The sequence below is a fragment of the Phaenicophaeus curvirostris genome, chromosome 28, assembly GCF_032191515.1.
Source record: "Phaenicophaeus curvirostris isolate KB17595 chromosome 28, BPBGC_Pcur_1.0, whole genome shotgun sequence".
Taxonomy (NCBI): domain Eukaryota; kingdom Metazoa; phylum Chordata; class Aves; order Cuculiformes; family Cuculidae; genus Phaenicophaeus; species Phaenicophaeus curvirostris.
In genome coordinates, this window is record NC_091419.1 from 3,528,328 (window position 1) to 3,554,492 (window position 26,165).

Here is a 26,165-nt window from a genome sequence, read left to right on the forward strand (position 1 = left end):
GGGAGCCAGGGAGCCACCACGCCCGCCGCAGGGTGTGTGCTTGGCTCTCTGTGCTGGCACCAGGAACCAGCCCTGGCATCCTGACCCTGGGCAGAAGTGGGATCTGGGGGTGAGCAAAGACCCGTGGCCACACATGGTGGGAGGACCTGGGGGGCCCTGATCCCAGCCCTACACCTTGGGACAAGCAGGAAACTAGGCTGTCACGTCCCTTTCAGCTGGACACATCCTCCAGCATCATGCTTGCATCCCTCTCATCCCAGAATCCTGATTTCCATCTGCCTCTTCCTCTCTGCTCCTCGTGGCCATCGCCCCAACGCCAGGGCTGGAAACATGGTGATGCCGGGACAGCATTCCAGCCACGATGCCCTTCCCTGTGCCCTCGGAAGCAGAGATCCTGCCACAGCGTGGAACACCTGGCCATCTCCCTTGCCTGGTGCCACCGTGGGTGCGGGAACAGGAGTCTCTGGGGCAACATCGGGGCTGGGGATACGTAGAGGTTGAAAGCACTGTGCCCCTGCCTGGCTGGCAGGTGATGGAGCTGAGACGGGAGCACCGAGCAGCCAGCGCAGCACAGAGAAGCTGCCGAGCAGAGGAAAGGCTGTCAACCAAAGTGACAGCATGAATGCCTCCACACATGGCTCTTACACTCATGAAACAGCCAGAGGGGAAAGGCTGTGGGAAGCTGCTGGGCAGGGATGAGAGGAGTGAAGGGGCCACAGGGCCCTTCCCCAGCATCCCCATCATTCTCATCTCCAGCATCTCCACCTATCCCTAGCATCCAGATCCCCATTTCATTATCCCCATCATCCTCATCCCTCGCATTTCCATCTATCCCCAACATCCACATCCCCATTATCATCCCCATCATCTTCAACTCCAGTTTCTCCATCTATCCCTAGCCTCCCCAATCTCATAATCTCCATCATCTCCATCATCCCCATCCCCTTAATCCTCATTCCCAGCCTCCTCATCTATCCCAGACATCTTCATCCCCAGCATTCCCAACATCTTCATCCCCAACATCTCCAGCATCCCCACCATCTTTAGAGTCCTCACCCTCATCATCCCCATCATCTTCAACTCCAGCTTCTCCATTTATCTCTAGCATCCCCATTCTCATCATCTCCATCAACCCCATCCCCTTAATCCTCATTCCCAGCACCCCCATCTATCCTAGACATCTTCTTCCCCAGCATCCCCAACATTTTCATCCCCAACTTCTCCAGCATCCCCATCATCTTTAGAGCCCCCATCCTCATCATCCCCACCCAGAACATCCCCAGTGCCCCCAGTATCCCCATCCTGGCCCCTTCCCATGCGGGAGGTTGCCGAGCGTGGTGCCAGGTGCTGAGGTGCCATCCCCGGTCCCCACGCAGAGGGCAGAGGCGCCAGGCTGGTTGGTCACACAGTTTATTTGCTCGGTTCAGGTGTTTTACAAACAACGGGGAGGGTCAGGGAGGGGGGGAAAAACTTCAAACGGCTTCGGCACAAGTGAAAAGCACGGGATTGCGGGAAGTGCACTTCAGCGGAGCCAGGCGGGGGGTGGCGGGGGGCTGGCTGGGATGGGGTTGGGGGGCAGCTGGGTTCCTCCGCCTGCAGCCGCTCAGCCCCTGCCAGCCCCAGCCCCGTGGGGGCCTGATCCTGCTCCCTGCCGCTGTGGAGCCGGATGGGCCAGGGGCCGGCGCTGGGTCCGAAGCCAGCTGGGGGGCATGGGGTGCCGAGGGTGGGAGGGGGCCCCGGTGTGGGGTCGAAGGGGGCTGGGGGACTCGAGGTGGGATGGGGTGAGTGGTGCTGGCCCCCAGCAATGGGGTGGCAGGAGGTGACGCATCCCCGCTGGCCCTAACAAAGCCCCCCAGGATCGATGTGGCAGGTGCCCCACAGCACCCAGCGCCCCGCTCCATGGCCCCAGTGATGCCATCTGTGGGACAAGCAGGAAGGGCACCCCCCCTCCCCTCCTCTCCCAGGGATGCCAGGCCTGATCCTCTGCTCTCTTCCCCAGCTCTGCCTCTCCCGGAGGCTTTCAGGACTGGTACAGCAACACCATGAGCCCCCACAGCCCCCAGCCTCAGCCTCTGCCTGCCTCCCCTATCCCTACAGATTCCATTGAGGTGGAAACTGCAGCCTGGGTGGGAACTCGGGGAACTGGGATGCCAGGGAAAGGGGGTCACTGCTCACATAAGGGAGTTGGAGGGGAGGGAATGCCAAGCCCCATCGCCAGCTGCTCTGCCAGCCTCGCCCCTGTGGGCTGGGCAGCACAAGGGCTGCTCTGTGTGCACTTTGTAGGGGTCTTGGGGGATCCCTGGATCACCTGGATGCTCTCGGCAGGCGGGACCCACTCGCACTCACACCAGGAGCCCTGTGCTGTGCCGCCTGGCAGGTGGATCATGCTCCCAGCTACCTGCACCCTGCTCAAAGCTCCTGTGCCCCCAGCACAAGGTCACCGGGCACTGCCACCCCGGCTGCTCAGGGGCACCAGGCACTGAAAGCAACCCCAGCACACGGGGGTCCAAACCCCAGAGTGTTTGGGACAGTGCTGGCAGGAGATGGGACCCCCTGGCAGCAGCCCCCAGGCCAGGGCAGGACAGGATTGTGGCCCCGGCTCAGCAGCCCCACGAGGTGGGCTCAGCAGAGGCAACACACCCAGTGCCCATGAGATGTATAAGCTGCTGCAGCAGAAGCACCCAGGGTCTGGGCAGGGTTCAGCACCCATGGGTGCCACCCTGGCCCACTCCGCCCTCCCCAGCGGGTCTCAGTGGGGAGGAAACGCTGGTGCTGGTGGTGAAATCCCCACTGAAGGGCTGGGGTGCCAGGATGGGGGGAGCAGGGAAGTCTGTTTGCTGTCCCAGTATGGACACAGCATCCCAGGGACGCCCTCCATGGGACACCAGACTCCCAGCAGCTCCCAGTCCCAGTGCCTGGGGTGAACTTGGCTGCCCCATGCCCTAGGGGTGGTGACTCTGCAGCCCCTGTCCCTAGAAAGCAGCTCTGCCAAGCTGTCACTGCTGGACAGGGAGCAGAGGCAGGAAGGAGATGAGGAGGCGCAGGAGCTCCCAGCCCATCCCCATCGGGCTTCATTCCTGCCCCCCAGCTCCCCATCCTTTGCTGCCACCACCACCCACGTCACCCCAGGAGGACACAGGCACCCGGCACAACTCAACCACGCTCAGCTGGTAGCGCCCAGTGATGTTGGCACGACAGCCAAGATGGGAAACGGCCCCGCAGGAGCCTGTGGCATCGGTACCTGGATGGTGGCAGCTGTCACCGCGAGCACCAAGTCCAGGGGAGCAGAGCAGAGGCTCCCACCCACAGCCCTGGGGAGAGGCTGGGGCTGATCCCATGGGAGCTCCGCATGGCCCGTGGGCCCCTGCAAGCTCCCGCTCACAGCCAAGCATCGTGGAGGGGATTCTGCCCTCAATGCCCTTCCCTCGCCTGGATGTGCTCCATCCCGGAGGGGCTCATGGCTCGGGGAGCCTGGGGCTGCAGAGATGAGGGTGCAGGATGGAGCAGGGACATCCATGGGCAGCTGAGGAGGACAGCCCCGAGCCTTTCCCCACAGGAGAAGCGGATGATGGAGGCGCTGAGAGAGCGGCTGGCTCTGTGGCCACCGAGGGCTGGGCCAAGTGTGGCTCCCCGGGAGTCATCTACGGACGCGGCGGCGTCCTCCGATCCCCCAGCCCAGGCAGCTCCGTCCTCCAACGGCAGGTGGGAAAACACCGCTGAGAGGAGGGAAAGGCTCCAGTGTTGGCATCGGGAGGGTGCTGTTGCCGGGGGAGGCTTGGCCACGGGACGAGGGGGGCTCTAATAAATATCTCAGGCGCTGGTGGGGTGCGGCGTGGGCAGACGGGACGAGTGGTGCCATGGCCATGGCTCAGGGGCCGTGTCCGGGGCGGTGGGCCTGGCGAGCGGGGCGGTGGGGGCTCGATGGGGGCAGCGGCACGGCTCACATCACCGTGCAGCACTTGCAGCGCTGCTTCTTCACGTCCGTCTCCTGCTCAGCCTCCTTGGCATCTGTGGCGTTGGCACCCGGCTTCTGCCCACCCAGACCCTCCTCCGCCAGTGGCTGGGCGGCCGCCGGCTCCAGCGCGGTGCCGTTGGGCGGCGCGTGGTCCTTGCTTGCCGGCTCCGGCTTGCTCTCGGCATCCTCGATGACCACCAGCTCGGCCTTGATGGTGCCCTCCAGCCCCAGCACCTTCTTGGTCTCGTTCTCATCCTCCACGTTCTGGTAGCCCATGAAGATCATGGTGACCGGCTGCTCCCGGCTCGGCTCCGTCCCCTCACCCGCTGGCAGCACCGTGGGGCTTTCTCGTGCCTTGGCTTGCAGCCCCGTGATCTCCCGGCGTGGCGTTGCCTTCTGGCTGGCCGGGGTGCTGCCGGCATCCTCGCCACCCTTGGCTTCGCTCAAGGTGACCTCATCTGCCTTGTGCAGGAGCTCGTCGACCTCGGACGAGCTGAGGGGCTGAGCCCCGTTCTGCAGGGCCCCGTCCTCGGCGCTCACCGCGTGCACCACTGCGGGGAGAAGAAGAGGGAGGGTGAGGGGGGCTTGGCATGGGGGGGCACAAGTTGACCTGGGGAAGCTCCAGCTGCTAAGATCTGCTCAGACCCAGCTCTCGTGCAGCCAGAGAGTGGCACCATCCCCTCCTCAAAGCCCCAGCACCAAGGCTGGGACCCCCTGGCATCATCCCGACCCCCCAGCATCATCCCAACCTCCCTCATCCGGAGCTGCTGCCAGACCTCCCCGCAGCCCCCGTCCCGCAGAGCAGATGGGGAGCCCAACCCAAAAGCACAACGTGACGAGCCGTTCCCGGCCTTTGGCACCTCCGAAGCCACAGACCCAGCGAGCCCTGCGGGAGCCACAGCCGTCTGCCAGGTTGCCATCAGCCTGCCAAGCTGGCCACGGTCACGGCGACGGGATGACGTCTCGCTGGCGCGCGGCTCTCCTGGGTTGACGTGACATCGCGGGGCAGATCAACACACGCTGCTGCCCCTGGGACCCCAGCGAGCACTCAGCAGCTGCTGATCCTCCACGTCCCACCACGTCCTGCCGCATCCCGCTGTGTCCCACGGCCTGGGGCACATGGTAGCTCCAATATCTGGGAAAGGACGTGGCTCTCTTGCCACCAGCATGTGTTGCACGGCTGCTTGCGGTGCTGGAGGCAGCAGATGTCCGTCACAGCGAGAGCAGCCTCCGGCTCATCGCATTTTCCACTTGACCTGGGGCATCATGCGATGATCAGTGCAATGGCCTCAACAGCTGATGGAGAGATGGATGAGAACCAGCCCTGGCAGGGCCAGCTCCACCAGGATAGCTGCCGAGGTGGCTCCTCAGCCCGTCCTTGGAGCTGGGGGTCCTGGAGCAGCTGGGATCTGAAGGCCACCGTGACCAGGCATGGCCACGGCCACAATGAGGGCGTTGAGTCCAGAGAAAAGCAATAAAGCTGGGGAAGGGATTGGAGAACAAGAGGAGACTGAGAGAGCTGGGGGTGTTTAGCCTGGAGAAGAGGAGGCTGAGGGGAGACCTCATTGCTCTCTCCAACTCCCTGAAAGGAGGTTGTGGAGAGGAGGGAGCTGGGCTCTTCTCCCAAGGGACAGGGGACAGGACGAGAGGGAATGGCCTCAAGCTCCACCAGGGGAGGGTCAGGCTGGACATTAGGAAAGAATTTTTCATGGAAAGGGTGATTGGTCCCTGTCCGAGGCTGCCCAGGGAGGGGGTTGAGTCCCCTTCCCTGGAGGGGTTTAAGGGACGGGTGGACGAGGTGCTGAGGGACATGGGTTAGTGATTGATGGGAATGGTTGGACTCGATGATCCAGTGGGTCTTTTCCAACCTGGTGATTCTATGATTCTATGAACAGGACCAGCTGCCGGTGCATTGTGGTTTCCTCGGAGAGGCAGTTGGTCCACTTGGCCACCACACTCCCCAGTAACACAACCCAGCTCTGTGGCTGGTCCTTGCCATCAACACTGCCATCCCTTGGGTGTCACCAGGCCCTTTGTAGGTTCCCAAAAGCAGGGACCAGTCCCTTTGGCTGCACCTCCTCTGTGCCTGGTGGCCATGGTCCCCTCTGCTGGTCTGGGCACGCTGGGCTATTGTGGTGCTGGTGCTGTGCACCCCGAGTCTTGGACAGAGTGGATCCTCTTCACTCTCATGCAGTGCAGGATCATGATGTGCAGACCTGCTGGGACCATCTACACCTTTCCATCAGGACGTGTCCCACGTCGGGCTGCCCAGGGTGCAGGACTAAGGCTGGCACGAGGTCACCTTCCCTACAGAGCTGGTGAGGAAGCCAGGAACGGCACCAGCCCTTCCTATCCCCGGCGCCTGTTGGGATGCTGGGGCAGCCGCTCCCTCGTCCCCTGCCCTTTGCTCCTGATGCCTTGCGAGCGGCGAGGGATGGGCCGTACCTTTCAGCTCATCCTCGTACACCTTGACCCCCTGCAGACAGTGGTTCTGGGGGAGCATGGTGGTGCTGGACAGGACCTTGGTCTCCCCAGTCACTCTGTCCTTCTCCACGGTGATCTCCACCGAGTACATGGCTGGGACACAAAGAGCACAGCGCACGTTACGGTGGCCCCGGGCCCCTCCCCAGCCCCTGCTCGGGTGCCAGCAGCGGGCAGGCGCGTGGCGGCAGTGGTGCGGTGCGGTGCTCAGCGGCGTTAGCGAGGCGGCAGCGAGGAGCGGTGAATGGCAGAGGTGAGTGCGACATCCCTAGCGCGACCCACGGGGCTGTCACCGTCCTGGAATCCCCTTACCTCCACGGCTTCTGCATCCCTGGTGGCACCGTAGAAGGTGATGCCACGTCCGTCTGTCTGGCTGACGAGCGGTGCCGGCTGCGGGGAGCCAAGCTCATGCTTGTAGGAGGTGGCATCTCCCACTGAGGGTGCTGGCAGCCCCTCTGCTCCAGTGGGATGTGCAATCCTTGGCATCTCTCCTTCTCCTCCTGGCACTGAGGTTGCCTTGCTCTGCGGGCCACGATTTCTGCCCAGCACCGGTGTTCTGACTCGGTCTGAGCTGTCCCCCCAAGCTGGAGCGAAGCCCTCCAGCAGCTGATTTGGCTGCAGCCCCCCTGGTGCAGGCAGCTCGGTCCCCGCGCCCCTGCAAGCTCCCCACGTGTGCCAGGTCAGCCGATGCTCTGCTCCCTCGCGCCGGAGGAGCCGCAAATAGAGGCGAAGGATGAAATCAGAGCAGAGAGATGGAACGAGGGGCAAAAGGAAGGCCCCAACCCACCAACCAGCCGTGGGGTGGAAGCAAAACCAAACCTTCTGATTGCAAATAAATGATGTTGCCTTGGGCTTGGAAAGTCATCGAGCAGTGGGGAGCGGTGGTGGCAGGGCTGCGGGATGGGCAGCGAGCCGAGAGGAGGGGGAAGCGCCCAGGATGGAGAGCTTCTCGTGGAAAGCGGGCACCTACCTGCCTTCATCATGTCAGTGCCTTCCACTGCCTTCATGGGGCTGCTGGAGATCTTCTTCTCAGCTGGGGACAGAGAGGAGAGGTGACCGCCTGGGCCAAAACCATCACCTGGGTGCCCACGTGCCCACGGGATGAGACTCAGGGAGGGGAAGGGGGGTGGGATGGGGCCTCCTGGTGCAGGGTATCGCTGCCCAGGAGGAGACAGGGACTCCCACCACAGGGCATCGCTGCCCAGGAGGGGACAGGGCTGATCCAGCACCCTCCACCCACCCAGCTCCAGTGGCAGGGCAGCATGAGGGGGTGATGGGAGCTGCACTCCACGATTGGGAACCATGGCTGAGGTGGGGGTCACCTACCCTTGACTGTGCCCAGGGGACTCTGCAAAAAACAGAAAGGAGAGGTTAGGAGCTTCCAGGAGCTGCCGCACACCTACCACCCACGCACCAACCACCCTTGCACCCAGCCCCACCAGGACAAGGGACCCAGGGGAGCAGCAGAGCAAGGGCTCTAAGGGCGGCAGGGACACAGCGGGTGGCCAACCCACCCTGCTGGGATTGGGGGTCACCACAGCTACACCAGCATCCCAGTGCCACCCCACAGCCATCGGCAGAGGTGCCCCATGCAGAGGTGCCAGCAGCAGGAACCAGCTCCAGTCTGGCAGGGGTGCCCCCCAGGCACCCCATCTCCTCCTTCGCCCCTGCCACGGCCGTGCCCACCTTCTGTGTGTTGGGAACAGCCTCTGTCTTCTCCTCCTTTGCCGGCGCTGCCACCTCTGCCAGGTTCTCTTTGGTGGAAGCCGCTGAGCTGCCGTTCTCCAGCACCTCCAGCTCCTTCTCCAGCCTGTGGGGAGAGTCGGGGCTAAGAGACCACGGGGAGCCGAGGGGCAGGTAGCCCCAGCAGACCTGTGAACCTTGTCTTGAACCCCTCCAGGGATGGGGCAGCCACCGCTGCTCCAGGCAGCCTGGGCCAGGGCCTCCCCACCCTCAGAGGAAAATACTTCTTCCTAAGATCTCACCTCAATCTCTCCTCTTTCAGCTGAAAACCATCCCCCCTCTCCCTATCCCTGCTCTCTCTGACAAGGAACCCCCTCTGCGGGCACTGGGCAGAGGGACTGACTTCACGGGGTGATGCCCCAGCTCTTGCTGTCCCCAAGCTGTGACAACTGCATAGTTGCCAGTGCCTTCGCTTGGTGGCACGGAGCAACGCAGCTTTGGAACTGGATGGTCTTTAAGGCCCCTTCCGACCCAAACTGTTCTCTGGTTCTACGATTCTAACACGGTTCTGCTCCCACTCGTGTTGCCCAAAGCCTGTTTGAGCATCCTATAAGCTCTCCCACCCGTTCCCAGCCACTGAGCCCAGCCAAGAGCTGTGCTGGCCGCGGGGCCTCTCCGGGACGCGGTGGATGACAGGGGAGGCCCCATAGATTCACGTCTGGGCCCCTCCGTCAGCGCGGTGGCAGCTCCCCCCTGGCAGAGCCTCCCCCTTGACTCCGGTCTCCACGCAAGATGCCGGCGCAGGAATGCACCGCGCCATTAGACGGACACAAAGGCCCCTTCGTGCTTGACCCCTCTCTGCACCGATGCTCCGTAATTAACGGCCCAGCCGTGACTGATTGCATTCTTGCAGGGCAGCCGGGCTGCTGGGACACCTTCATTCTGGGGGTCCTAGATCCTCTCCTTTTGCTTTCAGAGGGGGCTGGGCAGGGGCTGTGAATCCTTTCCCAGAGGCTGAGCCACCACAGCGGGGACTGACATCCATGGGGAAGCAGCCCCGGTTTCTCTGCCCCTGTCACCATGAGCAGCATCACCACGAGGAGCAACCCTGGTTCCCAGCCCCACGGCTCTCACTGATGCCTCATGGCTCCCACCGATGCCACACGGATCCCACCGATGCCCCATGGCTCCCACTGATGCCCCACGGCACCCACTGATGCCCCACGGCTCCCACTGATGCCCCACGGCTCCCACTGATGCCCCATGGCTCCCACCAATGCCCCACGGCTCCCAGTTATGCCCCATGGCTCCCACCAATGCCCCATGGCTCCCACCAATGCCCCACAGCTCCCACTGATGCCCATGGCTCCCACTGATGCCCCACGGCTCTCACTGATGCCCCATGGCTCCCACCGATGCCCCACGGCTCCCACTGATGCCCCACGGCTCCCACCAATGCCCCATGGCTCCCACCAATGCCCCACAGCTCCCACTGATGCCCCATGGCTCCCACCAATGCCCCACAGCTCCCACCGATGCCCCACGCAGCTCCGGCTGCGGAGACAGGCACGGGGGCAGCGCTGGGCAGAGCACGGTTCAGGGTGTCCACGTTCAGAGGGGCTACAGGGCTGGATGAGCTCCAGGAGCAGCCACAGCCCTTGGACAAGAAGCCAGTGGAGGGTTCACAGCGAGAACAGCTTAGACCTGGGAGCACCACGGTAGCACCTCCCCCCCTGGGAGATCTGAGCTCCAGAGTCAATGCTCTACGCCGAGCTGGGCTGTGGCTAAACCCAAGCCTCGTGTCCAGCGTGTGGGGCTGAGCTGCATCTCAGCATCCCGTCTGCTCCAGGGGGGTCTCTGGAGAGGCTCAAGTTCCACCCCGGCTCTATACATATATATATACATATATATGGAATATATATATGGAATGGTTGGACTTGATGATCCGGTGGGTCTTTTCCAACCTGGTGATTCTATGATTCTATACGGTCTCTGTTACCTCTGGATGGTTTCCTCCAGCTCCTTGGTCTTCACTTCATCCTCCTGCATCTGCTTCTTCATGGCCTCGTCCTCCTCGGAGGCTGAAGCCGGGGCCCCCTCCAGCAGCCACCTCTCCCGCAGAGCCTTGGACTGGGAGAGCAGAGCTGGGGTCACGGTCCTGCTGCCCCACAGCTTGGGGTCCCAGCATGTCCCTGGTGCAGAGACACCACAGGGCTCCTGGGGGATCCTCACCTTGAGATGCTGCAGCTGCCGCCTGTCATCCTCGAGCTGCCGTCTTTTGTTCTCGATCTCCGTCTGACGTTTCCGCTTCTCCTGGAGGGATGAGAGCGGCAGAGCCCAGGTCGGTGTGGGGAGGGGGTGAGCATCTCCCTCCTGGCCAGGACATCATCCCCAGAGCTGGGATGAGCAGGGAGCAGGTGGCGAGGGACTCCTGGGGGTCAGAAACTGGGATACGGGCTGTCCATGGGGATGTGAGACTGCTCTCTCCCAGGGAAACTGAGGCACATAAGGCGCAGAGAAATTGGGGTAGAGACTGGAGTGTCTTTCACTGTCTCAAAATGTCATTGTCCCCTCATCCGGCCCCACTGAGCCAGTGCCGGGGGAACCAGCCCCCACGGCCTCTCTCTCTTCCCCCTCTCCGCACATCCTGGGGCTGGTCCAGACCATTCCAGCAGAGTCAGTCCCAGCCTGGGAAGCGTCACCCGCTCGCTTTCTCCTTCGGCCCAGAACAATTTGTCCTTTGTGCAGCCGAGATTGGCCGATAGCAGGATGGGCTGGGGAAGCTGGCAGCCCGCAGCGGGCAGGGGAGCTGGTACGGGACAGCGATGGGGAAACCAACCCAGTGCCCAGCACGGCACCAACTGCTCGCTGACTCCTATTACCGGTACTCACAGTGGGCAGGGATGGATCCTGCATCAGCCTCAGCCCTTCCTTGGGAATCATCACTCATTTCCCTCTCACTCAAGGCTCATCAAGGCATTCCAACGCTAATTAAACCTCCCAGCTGCCCATTGCTCACTCTGTTTCAGCAATGCAACCAAGCCCTGATGGAGCCTGATGGACCGTGTGCATTCCCAGGAAAAGCTGATGTTCAAGCACGGGGTCCATGCATCCCTTGTTTAGCTGCTGGAGACCCCCTACCCAGGGCTGGGCACCCACGGGGGCTTCCCTGGTTCCTGCCCCTGCCTCCAGCCCCAGAGCAGCTTTCCAGGCTGGAAGCAGGGGCTGGGAAAGCAGCTCACGGCCCCTGTGCCCACGCTCTCCTCCCTGCTGGTGTCGTCCCTGCGTGCTGCAGGTGAGGGATGTAGAGAGGTGGGCACACCAGCTCAGGGTTCTGCGTGCTCATCACGCCCTTGCCACGCTCGGAGGACTCACCGCGATGGCCTGCAGCCTCTCCTGCTGAAGGGTGCTGGTCTCCACAACCCTGCAAAAGAGCAGAAGCAAGAGTGAAGAGTGCAGGCAGCGGGTGAATGAAGATACTGTGCCACCGGACAGAGCGCACGGACAAAGTCTGGACCCTTCCCTTCTGCTGGCTGCTTTCTCCCCTTCCACTTCTCCTGGAGCCAAGCACAAAGCTTCTACAGGTGCCCCTTGGATCTCTGTCCCGCTCAAATCCCCTTGGAAAGGCACCTGGGGGTGACCTAGCATGGCCAGAGCCACTTCTCCCATGGCCCAGATGGAAACGGTGACCACGGAGAAGCTGGAATGCAATGCTTTTGGCCACCCCTGTCGTTCAACCTGGCTCACACTTTCCATTCCAAGCCCATTTCTTGGCTGCTGACACCTTTCCCAGACAGAGACCTTTCTGGGCACAGGAACACATGCACAGACAGATGGACACAGAGACGCACATGCACAGGCACACAGACACGCACATACACGTGCACGGACACACAGACAGATGGGCACACACAGATGCACGTGCAGACACACAGATGCATGTGCACAGGCACACAGACATGCATGACACACGTGCAGACACACAGATGTAGGCACACAGACCCACGGATGTAAAATCATAGAATCACAGAGTCATAGAATCACCAGGTTGGAAAAGACCCACCGGATCATCGAGTCCAACCATTCCCATCAATCACTAACCCATGTCCCTCAGCACCTCGTCCACCCGTCTCTTAAACCCCTCCAGGGAAGGGGACTCAACCCCCTCCCTGGGCAGCCTCGGACAGGGACCAATCACCCTTTCCATGTAAAAGTTTTTCCTAATGTCCAGCCTGACCCTCCCCTGGTGGAGCTTGAGCCCATTCCCTCTCATCCTGTCCCCTGTCCCTTGGGAGAAGAGCCCAGCTCCCTCCTCTCCACAACCTCCTTTCAGGGAGTTGGAGAGAGCAATGAGGTCTCCCCTCAGCCTCCTCTTCTCCAGGCTAAACACCCCCAGCTCCCTCAGCCGCTCCTCATAACATGATGCACAGATTCATGTCCACAGACACACAGACATGCTCAGCCACACGTGCACAGACACACGGACATGCACAGGGCTCCGTTCCAGCTGGGATTTGCGCTCCCAGGCCTGGCACCTGCCTCCACAACGCAGCCGTGCCCGGGGATGCTGCCGGCAGCAGCCGTCTTGCTGGCCTCGACTCAGCTCTCGCGGGTGCAGCCAGGCCCTGGGGTGCTGTGAGAAACGAGCTCCCTGCTCCCCGACAGCCGTGTGCCCACGCAGCCACCTGCCCACGTTCCACGAGAGCTGAGCACCAGCCCGACCAGCAGCGCAGCCCGACGGGACCCAGCGAGAGCCCCCACGCCGCAAAGCATCAGGTGCAGGTTCTGCAGCCGGGAGCTGAGGGCGTCTGCACGGATCCAGTTGGGAACTGGGGATGCTCTGACGCCGCAGGGAGCCGGCTGGCTGCCCGCCAGATGATGCTAACAAAGTGCTTAGCTGTGACACTAATTAGGGTGGGAGGCGCGGAGGTACCGTCAGGCGATGGATCATTGCCACTTATTTCCCAGAGCAAGGGCCAGCGGAGCCTGCGCAGGCGGATGCTCCGGAGGAGACGTCGGCATGGAAGAATTGACCTGGGCTTTGGTTCCTGTGGCCAAGCCCTTTCCTCCAGCTGCTCCCTTGCACCCGGAGCCCCTTGTGCTGCTGCCCTGGGCAAGCCGGAGGGAGGAAACCCAGGCAGGGGGTTCACATCTCCCACCCAAAGCAGGGTCTGTGGCTGTTCCTGCTGCTGGTTGATGCTCTTGGGCTTAATTTATGCTGGTGGTTAAGCACACATCCATTTTCACAGCTCCCAGGAGCACCCGCCCTGGCTGGTGCACGGAGCCAGGATGGCTGATGTGCGGGGCCCATGAGATGCACCTACACCTGCCTCCTCCCAGTCCATCCCTGCACGCCTGGCTGGGCCCGAGGGCGTCGAAAAGGCAATTAAAGCAAGAGGCAGACAGTCCTGTCCCAGGAGGGAGAGGAGCAGCCAGACAGGCGGCGTGGGGAAACGAGGGAGTGTGGGCAACGCTGTGTCCCCAGCACAGCTGGAAAAGCCATCAGCAAGGAGCGAGTGCCAGAAGCTGCGTCCCACCCAGCCTCACCGCGTATCCGGTGACTTGGGGGACACAAAGGCACTGGCACAGGTAGAAGCCACCCCCAGCTTCCTACGGCAGCAACCAGAACAGGAGCTGAGCCCCAGCCTGGCTTGGGGTGCCCCTTTCGGAAAGCAACGCGGACTCCGAGGCACCTGCAGGCACCCTGGCACGGGGGCACCAACCCTGCTCCCCAGGTTTCTGCTCATCCTTCCTCCCTCCACCGGCTCCTCTGGGCTCTGCAGATGGGTTGGGGGAAGCGTGGGCGAGGAGAAAGCTCTTCTGTGCTCCCGCTGAGGGCTTTTTCCAACGATGCTTTTACACACAGGGTGGGCACAGTGCCGTGTGCCACGCACGGTACCTCCCTGTGCTGGGCTCTGGCCCTTGCACACGCGTGTGTCTTCACACAAGCCCGAGGGGACAGCACGTGGGTGTGCAAGACCTTGCCTTTGTGTGAAATCAGACGGGCTCTGCCACAGCAAAAGGATCTCCTGCCTCCTCATACGCAGCGATTAACTGCAAGCTGCTCAGAGCCACCCGTCCTCCCCTCACCCGGCACCCCGGGATCCTGTCAGCGTGCAAAATCCAGGCCAGAAAAACAACCCGGAGAAGGTGTCGCTTTGGCAGCGGTTATTTTTGTGCTGTTTGCAGCAATGCTGTGAGTGGTTTTTTTTGCAGGCGCAGGCGCACGCTCGCTGCTCGCAGCCTCGCCGTGCTCTGCCCGGGAATGAAGTAATTAGAAACCCAAACAGGGTTGGAGTCTGTGAGTCCCATTCCTGTCCTTGTCTGTGCTGGGACGTGGAGAGCAGCAGGACCTGGCACGCGGGGTAACGGAGGGAGCGAGGGGCCAATCCTGCTCCCTCCTCGCTGTCCTGAACACCAGCTGCACCCTGCAAACCCCCTGGCAGTAGGAGCTGCTCCCTCGCAGGGAGAGGGACTGGGAACAGTGGGTTTCCCAAGGGTTTCCCAATGTTGCCTTACCCCAGCCCCATTCCTGAGCTCTCACCTCATCCCTGGATCCAGGAGAATGAACTTTAATAGGAAAGGAAAGACCCAAAGCATCATTTTCTTGCAGTTGCACAGGTGGAGCTGTGACCAGGGAGGTGATAGAGCTGGTGGGTCTCCATGGGTGGATGTGGGGATGCAGGGGGAGCAGCATCCACATCCAGAGCCTGGATGGGAGAGCACGGAGCAAGCACTGGGAGCAGCATCCACATCAGGGCCCTATGCCAAACCAGCTCCAAACCAGTGAGGAACCCCCACGGGATTCAAGGCAGCTGCGATGGAGCTCACAGAGATAGATTCTGTGCAAAAGTTGATGGGAGGAACCAGCTGCCCCACCTCACGTCCTGCCAGCACGGCCATGGGGCCAGGTTGGCACCAGCCCGTGATCCCGGAGCTGCCCCCTTCACCACAGGGACCTTCCTGCTTTGGGTCTGTGGGGATGCAGGAGGAGCAGCATCCACACCCAGAGCTTTGATGGGAGAGCACGGAGCAAGCGCTGGGAGCAGCATCCACATCAGGGCCCTACGCCCTGCCCTGGGCTACAGCCCAAAGGGTGAAACCACCAAACCAGCTCCAAACCAGTGAGGAACCCCCGTGAGATTCGGGGCAGCTGCGATGGAGCTTGCAGAGATGGATTATGTGCAAAAGTTGACAGGAGGAACCGGCTGCCCCCCTCGCTCCCTGCCCTGAGCCAGCGCTGCCAGAGCAGCCACAGGGCCAGGTTGGCACCAGCCCATGGAGCAGGGGGTCCCCTTCCCCAAGGGCATCATCCTGCTCTGGGGCTATGGGTCCCCCCCGAGTCCAGCTCTTGGCATCCCAGACTCAGAAGGTTCTTGGCCAGCGCCTGTTTCTCTCCTGGATCTTGCCCTGTTTGATGGATCCAAACTTTTACAGCATTCCCAAAACGTTCTGTTCTGCTTTTCCTCCCTCCTCCATCCCCTTTATTTTCCATTATTTGCTTCAGTCTCTGCATTCCCGGGTTGAACGCCAGGAATCTTCCTGGCCCAAGGAGAGACGCTAAACAGGCTGGATGCCCCTCCCTGCCCCGGCAGCCAGTGCCCCCCGGCCCCGCTGTGGGTGCTGAGCTGCTGCCCTGGGGGGCTCATTCATCACCACCAGACCCTGGTGCCCCCAGATCCCTGCCCAACGGGACAGGATGAGCTTTCAGAGGGATGGGGGGATCCTGTGCCTCTGGGGTGGGGGACGCCCCTACTCTAGGCTGCCTGAGACCCTCCCCATGCCAGAGCACAAACCAGAGCGTCTGCTCCCCCCATCTTCCTCTTCCTCCCTGATTCCCCTCCCTCCCATCCTCCTCTTCCTCTCCCATTCCCCTCTCCCCATCCTCCTCTTCCTTTCCCATTCCCCACAGCCAACCCATCCTCCTCTTCCTCTCCCTTTTTCTGCTCCCCCATCCTCCTCTTCCTCTCCCATTCCCCTCTCCCCATCCTCCTCTTCCTCTCCCTTTTTCTGCTCCCCCATCCTCCTCTTCCTCTCCCATTCCCCTCTCCCCATCCTCCTCTTCCTCTCCCTTTTTCTGCTCCGCCATCCTCCTCTTCCTCTCCCTTTTTCTGCTCCCCCATCCTCCTCTTCCTTTCCCATTCCCCACAGCCAACCCATCCTCCTCTTCCTCTCCCTTTCCCTGCTCTCCCATCCTCCTCTTCCTCTTTCATTCCCCACAGCCCCACCCTCCTCTTCCTCTCTTGCTCCCTGCTCCATCCCATCTTCCTCTTCCTCCCCTGTTCCCCGCTCCCCCCATCCTCCTCCTCTTCTCCTATTCCACTCTCCCCATCCTCCTCTTCCTCTCCTATTTCCCTCTCTCCACAACCTCCTCTTCCTCTTTCGTTCCCCACAGCCCCCAACCTCCTCTTCCTCTCTTGCTCCTCGCACCATCCCTTCCTCCTCTTCCTCCCCTGTTCCCTGCTCCCCCCATCCTCCTCTCCCGTCCCCGCAGCCCCGGGCCGGGCCGGTACCGCTGGGGCCCCGGTGCCTGATGGCTCCGCCGAGCCGGGAGGCGGTTCCCTAGCAACGGCACCATGGCAACGGCGCCATGGCAACGGGGCGAGCGCCGGGATGGGGGGATGCGCAGCTCGGGCGGAGGGACCGAGGGTCCCTAACCCTGCCACCCCCAGCGCACAGCATCCCCAGAGCCTCCCCCGAGGTTTTGGATATGCCAGCACAGGCTCCAGATCCACCCTGGGTGCCAGCATCCCCAGAGCCTGCCTGGAGGTTCTGGATATGCCGGCACAGGCTCCAGATCCACTCTGGGTGCCAGCATCCCCAGAGCCTCCCCCGAGGTTTTGGATATGCCAGCACAGGCTCCAGATCCACCCTGGGTGCCAGCATCCCCAGAGCCTGCCTGGAGGTTCTGGATATGCCGGCACAGGCTCCAGATCCACTCTGGGTGCCAGCATCCCCAGAGCCTCCCCCGAGGTTTTGGATATGCCAGCACAGGCTCCAGATCCACCCTGGGTGCCAGCATCCCCAGGACACAGCATCCCCACAGCCTCCCCAGAGGTTTTGGATATGCAAGCACAAGCTCCAGATCCATCCTAGATTCCAGTACCCCTAGGGCACAGCACCCCCAGAGCCTCCCCAGAGGTTTTGGATATGCCAGCACAGGCTCCAGATCCACCCTGGGTGCCAGCACCCCCAGAGCCTCCCCCGAGGTTTTGGATATGCCAGCACAGACTCCAGATCCATCCTGGGTGCCAGCATCCCCAGGACACAGCATCCCCACAGCCTCCCCAGAGGTTTTGGATATGCAAGCACAAGCTCCAGATCCATCCTAGATTCCAGTACCCCTAGGGCACAGCACCCCCAGAGCCTCCCCAGAGGTTTTGGATATGCCAGCACAGGCTCCAGATCCACCCTGGGTGCCAGCACCCCCAGAGCCTCCCCCGAGGTTTTGGATATGCCAGCACAGACTCCAGATCCATCCTGGGTGCCAGCATCCCCAGGACACAGCATCCCCACAGCCTCCCCAGAGGTTTTGGATATGCCAGCACGAGCTCCAGATACACCCTTGGTTCCAGCACCTGCAAGGGCACAGCATCCCCACAGCCTCCCTGGAGGTTTTGGATAATCCAGCACAAGCTCCAGATCCACTCTGGGTAGGAGCACCCCCACAGCCTTCCCAGAGGTTTCGGCTGTGCCAGCATGAGCTCCAGATCCACCCTGGGTTCCAGTACCCCAGGGCACAGCATCCCCACAGCCTCCCCAGAGGTTTTGGATATGCAAGCACAAGCTCCAGATCCATCCTAGATTCCAGTACCCCTAGGGCACAGCACCCCCAGAGCCTCCCCGGAGGTTTTGGCTATACCAGTCCAAGCTCCAGATCCATCCTGGGTGCCAGCATCCCCACAGCCTTCCCAGAGGTTTCGGCTGTGCCAGCATGAGCTCCAGATCCACCCTGGGTTCCAGCACCCCAGGGCACAGCACCCCCACAGCCTCCCCGGAGGTTTCTGCTATGCTAGCACAAGCTCCAGATTCCTCCTGGGTGCCAGGGAAGAACGGAAAGGTGATGCCAGGACCAACCAGCCCCTTATAAACCAAAAGCTCAAGAAAGAAACCCAAAGTAAGCCCTTCCTCCCCCCTCATTTCATCCAGCTCCACTTAACAGGCTCATGCTTTGCCATCCGGTGTCCACGGCGCACGTGTCCCAGCCCTGCAACTCCCAGGGCAGCTCCTCGAGCTGTTTCTGCATGCACCGCGTGGCCGTGGCACAGGAGACGAGGTCAATGGGACCAGGAGATGATGCCCCAGGAGCTCCCACCTGCAAAGGCAGCAAACCCTGGACCCAGGGACAAATCCCCCAACACGTGTGGGCACTCACGCGTCCCGGGCACACATCCACACTCTCCCTTGGCTCTCCAGCTCTTTCCAGCCCTGCTGATGCTGCCGTTTCCTACCATCACAAGGGAAGCCCGTGACCTTTTGTCTCCTCCCTGCCTGACATGAAACAATAATGTTTATTTGCCTTCCTCTGGTTTTTTCCCATTAGCTCATCCAAATGTGCGAAGAGCCATTTCGAGCTGCTCCTCCGTTCTCCTGACCCCTGTTCCCTTTCCAGCACTCAGCTTCGAGCCAGGCAGAGAGCAGGGAGGCACCACTGTATCGAAACCATCCAGCCACAGCACTAGGCAGGCATGTCCTGCTTGAATAACCATGTTAAACGGCAGCGATCGAGGGACCAACACTGATTTCCACCGTGCCAAGAGCCAGGAGAGGTTGTAGAGCCTCCGTCACGAAGCCATTAGCAGCAGGGATGCTATCGAACGCCTTTGTTGACAGCGGGTGCAGAGGGGAGGGGGCCACAGCAGCCCGGGGGGCTGGAATCATCCACCGCAAAGGCAAATAAATCAGCGGCCAGCGGCTTGGGCAAGGACAGCCAGCAAGCTGCACTGCCAAGGAGTTGAGTGCCAGGGTGGTTGGACACAGAGTGGGATCCAGATGCTAGGGTTGTGGTGGTACAGGGGCTGCTCCTGCCCCACGGCATTCAGGATGCTCCTTCCCTTTCCACAGGCCGTCACCCCAATGCTCAGGCTGCTCCTTCTTCTCCATGAGCCATCACCCAGTGTTCAGGCTGCTCCTTCCCTTTCCATGAGCCATCACCCCAGTGCTCAGGCTGCTCCTTCGTCTCCATGAGCCATCACCCCAGCGCTCAGGCTGCTCCTTCCCTTTCCTTGAGCCACCACCCAGCACTCAGGCTGCTCCTTCCTTCTCCGTGACCCATCATCCCAGTGCTCAGGCTGCTCCTTCCTTCTCCATGACCCATCATCCCAGTGCTCAGGCTGCTCCTTCCTTCTCCATGACCCATCACCCCGGTGCTCAGGCTTCTCCTTCCTTCTCCATGACCCATCATCCCAGTGCTCAGGCTGCTCCTTCCTTCTCCATGAGCCATCACCCCTGTGCTCAGGCTGCTCCTCCCTTCTCCGAGCCATCATCCCAGCACTCAGTCCCACTCCATCCCTCTCCACGCACCATCACCCTGGTGCTCAGCCCCGCTCCGTCCCTCTCCATAAGCTTCCCCACGCTCCCACTCCTTGCACGGTCTCATCCAGGAGGAGACGGGGACAGGAGGGAGATGGGGGGAGGCAGCAGGAGGAGATGGCAGCCCCAATCTCCCGAAAACGCAGGATGCATTAAAGCAAGCAGAGCTGCTTGATTGATTCTTCGGGCTGAGACGTGGGCTGGGAGTGCCAGGAGAAAATGGATCCCATGAATATTTGATGAACAGAGGCTCGGGGAGGGAGTTTGATTGGAAAATTACAGATCTTTCAAACAATGGTTCAAGTGCCCTCCAAACACTTGGGTTTCCAGCTCCTTTCCAGTTAAAAAGGAGCAGGGCTCCACCAGGAAACTCCCCCACGATTTATGAATGAGAGCAGAGCCGGCCGTTCCCCACGCCTGGGAACACCAACTGGCTGGGACACAGCACCTTGGGGTGGCCCTGGCCGTGTCACGTTGTCCCTGGGTTCCTGTTCACACCAGGCAGTGTGTGGCTTTCTCACACCACCACCGGGAGCACAAGCATGTGCCGCGCTCCAAGGAACGTGGCTCCTGGCTGGGCTCCTGGCTGGGACACCCCATGAGCACCCAAGCAGAGCTTCTCACTACAAGAAGGATGTTGATGCTCTGGAGCGAGTCCAGAGAAGAGCAACGAAGCTGGGGAAGGGGCTGGAGAAGAAGAGGAGCGGCTGAGAGAGCTGGGGGTGTTTAGCCTGGAGAAGAGGAGGCTGAGGGGAGACCTCATTGCTCTCTCCAACTCCCTGAAAGGAGGTTGTGGAGAGGAGGGAGCTGGGCTCTTCTCCCAAGGGACAGGGGACAGGATGAGAGGGAATGGCCTCAAGCTCCACCAGGGGAGGGTCAGGCTGGACATTAGGAAAAATTTTTTCACAGAAAGCATCATTGAGCACTGGCAGAGGCTGCCCAGGGAGGGGGTTGAGTCCCCTTCCCTGGAGGGGTTTAAGAGACGGGTGGATGAGGTGCTGAGGGACATGGTTTAGTGATTGATGGGAATGGTTGAACTCAATGATCCAGTGGGTCCTTTTCAACCTAGTGATTCTATGATTCTATGATTCTCAGACTTCGGCGCCGAGCCAACGGGCTGGGCTCAGCCCACATCCAGCCAGGCTCCACCAGGAAACACCTGGCTGGGGCAGGATCCACCCTGGCTCCTCTCTCTCCTCCTGAGCTGCTGCAGGGCTTGTCCTCGCCCCTGAGAGCGGCTGCTGTCTGGGGCCCGGGGGCTCGCTCGGATGGAGTAAAGACTTGAGAAACCAGGCTCCTGTGCACACCTCTGCCTCCAGCCCCACGCAATTCCATCCAACCCTGTCCCAGCACACGTTGTCTTCCCTGCTCTCCCCTTTTACCCTCCTTGCTGCCACCACCTCCAGCACTGGAGACGGGTCCACACCAGAGCTCCCAGCACAGTGCATGAACCATTGACCTCGTGCAGGGAAAGGAGCTGTTTCTGGCCAGGAAGCAGGAATGCCAACTTCAGCAGCTTCCCAGGAAACCCGCTCCGGTTCCTGCCCAGACACAAGGGTCTGGCCGAGAGGCCCCGTCCTGTAGCAGTGACTGAAATCTGAACCCCTGAGATCCAGGGTTCAGTCCTTTGGGTGCGACCACTGGCTTCGGATCAGCGATGAGCAGGGTCAGGAAGGGAGGAAAAGGAGAGCCCCCACTCCGAGGACACCAAAACCCAGAGAGGAGAGCAGTGACCTGCACGGACAAACTACTGGAGCAACCAGACACAGAGATGCATCATCTGCAGCTGCTCAAGAGCATCATAGAATCATAGAATAGTTTGGCTTGGAAAGGACCTTAAAGATCACCCAGTTCCATCCCCGCCATGGGCAGGGACACCTCCCACTGGATCAGGGGCTCCAAGGCCCATCCAACCTGGCTTTGAACGCCTCCAGGGATGGGGCAGACACAACTTCTCTGGGCAACTTGTTCCAGTGTCTCACCACTCTCACAGTGAAGAAATTCTTCCTAACGTCTATTCTAAATCTGCCCTTCTCCAGTTTATACCCGCTCCTCCTCATCCTATCACCACAAGCCTTTATGAATAGTCCCTCCCCAGCTTTCTTGTGGCTCCTTTCGGGTACTGGAAGGTCACTATGAGGTCTCCTCAGAGCCTTCTCTTCTCCAGGCTGGACAAGCTCTCTCAGCCTGTCCTCATACGGAAGGTTCTCCAGCCCTCATATCATCTTTGTAGCCTCCTTTGGACTCGTTCCAACAGCTCCATCTCCTTCTTATGTTGAGGAATCCAGAACTGGACACCGGACTCCACGTGAGGTCTCACAAGAGAGGAACAGAGGGGCAGAATCACTTCCCTCGACCTGCTGGCCACACTTCTTTTGAAAGCCCAGGACACGGTTGGTTTCTGGGCTGTGAGCACACATTGCCTGCTCATGTCGAGCTTCTCGTCGAGCAGTACCCCAAGTCCTTCTCTGCAGGGCAGCTCTCGATCACATCATCCCCCATCGTGTACTGAAAATGGGGATTGCCCCAACCCAGTCCTAGGACCTTGCACTTCGCTTTGTGGAACCTCACGAGGTTCTCACAGCCCCACTTCTCCAGCCTGTCCAGCTCCCTCTGGATGACATCTCGTCCTCCTGGTGTGGCAACTGCCCCACTCAGCTTATTGTCATCCGCAAACTTGCTGAAGGGGCCCTCGATTTCACTGTCAATCTCATTGATGAAGATATTAAACATCACTGGTCCCAGTACAGACCCCTGAAGGACACCACTTGTCACAGATCTCCATCTGGACTTTGAGCCATTGACCACTCTTCTTTGAATACAACCATCCAAGCACTTTCTTATCCATCAAATCCATCTCTCTCCAATTTAGGGAGAAGGATGTTGTGGGGGACCATGTCAAAGGCTTTACAGAAGTCGAGATAGATCACATCCATCAATCTACCCGTGTCCACTGCTGCGGTCACCCCATCATAGAAAGCCACTAAGTTGATCATACAGGAGTTGCCCCTGGTGAAGCCGTGCTGGCTGCATCGGTGGCAGCTGGAGCCAAGGACTGGGAATCAGCCTTGACAGGACCAGCAGAGCCTGCACAAGAGCTGAGAGCTTTCACCAAACCCCCGTGGGCACCAGCAGCTCTCGGTGGCCAGGACCCTCCTCCAGCTGCTGCCAGTGCCAAGCAAAGGATGAAGCAAAGGCCACCAGCAGGCTCCTCAGCACCCAGAGAATTCAAAAGCCACTTGTGATCCCCGCTTGGCTTTTCGGTTGCACCCCACGCCTGCAGACAGGATCTCAGGGAAGATGCTGCTCCCACAGCTCCATCGGGTGAGCCCCCACCCCAGGCCACCTCATAGGGTTCAGTCCAAAGGAAGAACCATCCGTGCGCCCCTCCATGGGGTCCTCAGCCCTAGTGGGGCTGCTCCGTCTGGAGACTCAGGTGCAAGAGGAGCTCAGGGCAGAGCAGGGTGAAAGGCAGCGTGCAGAGCCCGGGTGCAGGAGCCACCATCCTGCCCCACACCATCCCCTAACTCAACCCCATCCCTCAACACCCCCATCCAGAAGACCCTGAGCCCAGTCCCTGCAGCTCCTCCATCCACTCCCACCCTACCCCTCACTTCTGACCTTTCCCTCGCTGCTTTTTGGTAAAACCACACACGCATTTTCCTCCCCGAAGAGGCGCTTTCCTGAAGGGATCGACACACCGAGGAGCTGCCCAAAGCCGCAGACCTGCCTTGGCGAGCTCTCACACCACAAAACCTCCGGCCCCTCCAGCAGCCAAAGGAGCTGCTCTGCACCCCCAGCCCCACAGACGCTGCGCCCCAACCTCTGAAACGGGGTCCCCAGGTCCCTGCCAGCACCTCCTGCGCTTCTCTCACCACGAAGCCCACCCTGACCTCCAGAAATCACCGACCCATCCCTCGCCAGCGCCCCACCGCTCTCCAGGTGGGAGGCAGACGGTGGCGAGCGAGACCTGTTGAGCACCCAGCGTGTCTCTAGCAGGTGGCCAGGTAATCCGTGCAAGGTGAGGTGCCTGTGAGCAGCAGAGCTGACCCCAGGCTGGCTGGATGAATGGACGCCCCCAGTGCCAAACCCAGGAGGGACCCACGTTTGCAGCGATGGGGTTCGCAGCCGCAGAAGGGAAGGAAAGGCCTGGGTGAAACAGGACCAGCCTGGCTGTTGCTTCTCAGTGGCTTTTGAGCAGCCGACCAGCCCCAACACGCTGCAGGCGGGAGCTGCTGGTGCTCCTGAGGGGCAAAACCAGTGCGCAAGCAGGATGGTCCCCGACCTCCCAACAGCCTCCACCTGCTCCCTCCTTCCCCCAATCCGCCTGCAAACCCCAATCCCAGCTCTGAGCCTGCCTGCAGGCACCGACCGACCAGGTTGGGCCCCACCAGAGCACACAAAGGATGAGGCCAAGGCTGGAGAGCGTCCCTCCGGTGGGATTGAGCGTGTGGGATTCAGCAGGGCTGGGGATGCGTGCGCAGGGAGGGGTCCATGGCTCCCAGCCACCCACTCACCCCAGCCAAAAGCAGCAGCAGCAGCAGCAACAACAGGTTCAAAACACAAAAATAAACGCCCTTCCCACCCTCCCTTGCTTCCCGCACCGCTGCCAGCGGAGAGACTCGCCCCGTTCCGGGGCCTCTGCTGCTGCACCCCAAGCTGGCACCTCAGCACCCCAGAGCTGGGCTGGGACCCGTGAGGGACAGCACCTGCCGAGCAGCATCGGGGGGACACGAGACCCCGGTATTTGGGTCCCAAGCCCTGGAATTAAGGGGGATGCGAACCCCTGGGTTTGGAGTCCTGAGTCCCAGCATCTGGGGAGGATGTGAGCACCCGGTTTGGGGGTCCTCAGCCCCAGCATCAGGCAGGATGCGAGCCTCTAGTTTTGGGGTCCCAAATCTCAGCATGGGGGGGATGTAACCCCCCAGGTTTGGGATTCTGAGCCCCCTTTGGCGGCTGCAAGATTCTGGGTTTGGGGTCCTGAGCATATGGGGGGATGTGAGCCCCCAGGTGGGGTGTCTTGAGCCCCAGCATTGGGTGGGATGAGAGTCCCTGGTGTGGGGGATGTAACCCCCAGGTTTGGGGTTCTGAGTCCTCAGGACCAGGGATATGCAACCCCCCCCCCCGCCGTTTTGGGGTCCTGAATCCCAGCATCTGGGGGGTGGAAGCGAGCCCCTGGTTTTGGGGTCCCAAGCCTTGGCAGCGGGGGGATGTGAGCCTCCAGGACTGGGATCTCGAGTTCCAGCATCGAGGGGCTGCGAGCCCTTGGTTTTGGGGTCCTGAGCCTCGGCAGCGGGGGGCTGCGAGCCCCCTTAAGGGTTCCGTGAGCCCTCAGCGTGGGGTCCCATCGCCCCAGCGTGGGGGTCCCGAGCCCCAGCACCTGGGGGGCTCCGTCTGTCCGTCCCACACCCCCCCCCTCCTCCCGGTTCTGCAGAGCTCAGCCCTCGCCCGGATCCGGTACTCACTCCATATTCCAGTTGGGATCGAGCCGGGATGAGGCGAGGGGGAGCGGGGCCGGCAAGAGCCGGCGTCCCCGGCACTCAGGGCCCGGCGGGCGGCGGCATCACCGGCTGCGGGATGCGCAGGGATGTCGGGGCCGCGCCGGTGCCCCCGCCTCCCGCACAGCTCCGTCTGCCGGGCGCGGCTCGTCACTGCCACCGCCCCTCACCCGGCATCGGGGCTCCTAGCATCCCCCCCCGCCCATCACCCGGCATCGGGGCTGGGCACCTCCCGCCCATCACCTGGAGTCGGGGCTCCCAGCATCCCCCCCCGCCCATCACCCGGCATCGGGGCTGAGCACCCCCTGCCCATCACCTGGACTCGGGGCTGAGCGCACCCTCTTCCATTCACCTGGACTCGGGGCTGGGCATCCCTCCCCCCCCCCATCACCCGGCATCAGGTCTGGGCATCCCCCCCGCCTATCACCTGGACTCGGGGCTGGGCATACCCCCCCTCCTCCCATCACCTGGACTCGGGCCTCCCAGCAACCCCCCCCGCCCATCACCCGGCATCGGGGCTGGGCATCCCTCCCGCCTATCACCCCGACTCGGGGCTGGGCATCCCCCCCCGCCCATCACCCTGCATCGGGGCTCCTAGCATCCCCCCCCGCCCATCACCTGGACTCGGGGCTCCCAGTATCCCCCCCGCCCATCACCTGGCATCGGGGCTGGGCATCCCCCTCACCGCCCATCACCCAGCGTCGGGGCTGGGCACCCCCCTCAACCCATCACCTGGACTCGGGGGTCCGCACGCCCTGGCCCATCACCCGGACTCGGGGGTCCGCACGCCCTGGCCCATCACCCAGCATCAGGGCTGGGCACCCCCCTGTCCATCACCTGGATTCGGGGCTGGGCATCACCCCCAACCCATCACCTGGACTCGGGGCTCCGCACCCCCTCGCCCATCACCCGGCATCAGGGCTGGGCACCCCCCGCCCATCACCTGGAGTTGGGGCTGGGCACCCCCCAGCCCATCACCTGGACTCAGGGCTCCCAGCATCCCTCCCGCCCATCAC

At 61.6% G+C, this 26,165-nt stretch overlaps 1 protein-coding gene across 3 annotated transcripts; it reads right to left on the bottom strand.

Moving 5' to 3' along the window:
* Positions 1–1,400: 1,400 nt before the first annotated feature.
* Positions 1,401–25,330, bottom strand: PALM (paralemmin). Of its 3 annotated transcripts, none has more exons than XM_069878292.1 (9): positions 25,117–25,330; positions 11,495–11,543; positions 10,352–10,432; positions 10,119–10,249; positions 8,123–8,246; positions 7,763–7,784; positions 7,407–7,469; positions 6,401–6,532; positions 1,401–4,506 (listed from the first exon to the last, which is right to left on the bottom strand). In XM_069878292.1, the coding sequence occupies exons 1-9, from the start codon at positions 25,119–25,121 to the stop codon at positions 3,941–3,943; spliced, it is 1,173 nt and encodes a 390-aa protein (XP_069734393.1). In that variant the 5' UTR covers positions 25,122–25,330; the 3' UTR covers positions 1,401–3,940. The 3 variants fall into 3 exon arrangements, with proteins under 3 accessions (XP_069734393.1, XP_069734392.1, XP_069734394.1); XM_069878291.1 differs by lacking the exon at positions 25,117–25,330 and adding an exon at positions 18,280–18,404; XM_069878293.1 differs by lacking the exons at positions 6,401–6,532; positions 25,117–25,330 and adding an exon at positions 18,280–18,404.
* Positions 25,331–26,165: the final 835 nt, after the last annotated feature.

Bases quoted from the DNA above. Each gene is read 5' to 3' on its own strand.
- PALM (XM_069878291.1), bottom strand. From the start codon at position 18,365: ATGCAGAAACAGCTCGAGGAGCTGCCCTGGGAGTTGCAGGGCTGGGAC. The intron at 10,433-11,494 runs GTGAGTCCTCCG...TCATCCCTCCAG, and splicing joins AGAGGCTGCAGGCCATCGCG to GAGAAGCGGAAACGTCAGAC. The intron at 7,785-8,122 runs GTGGGCACGGCC...TGTTTTTTGCAG, and splicing joins CTGTTCCCAACACACAGAAG to AGTCCCCTGGGCACAGTCAA.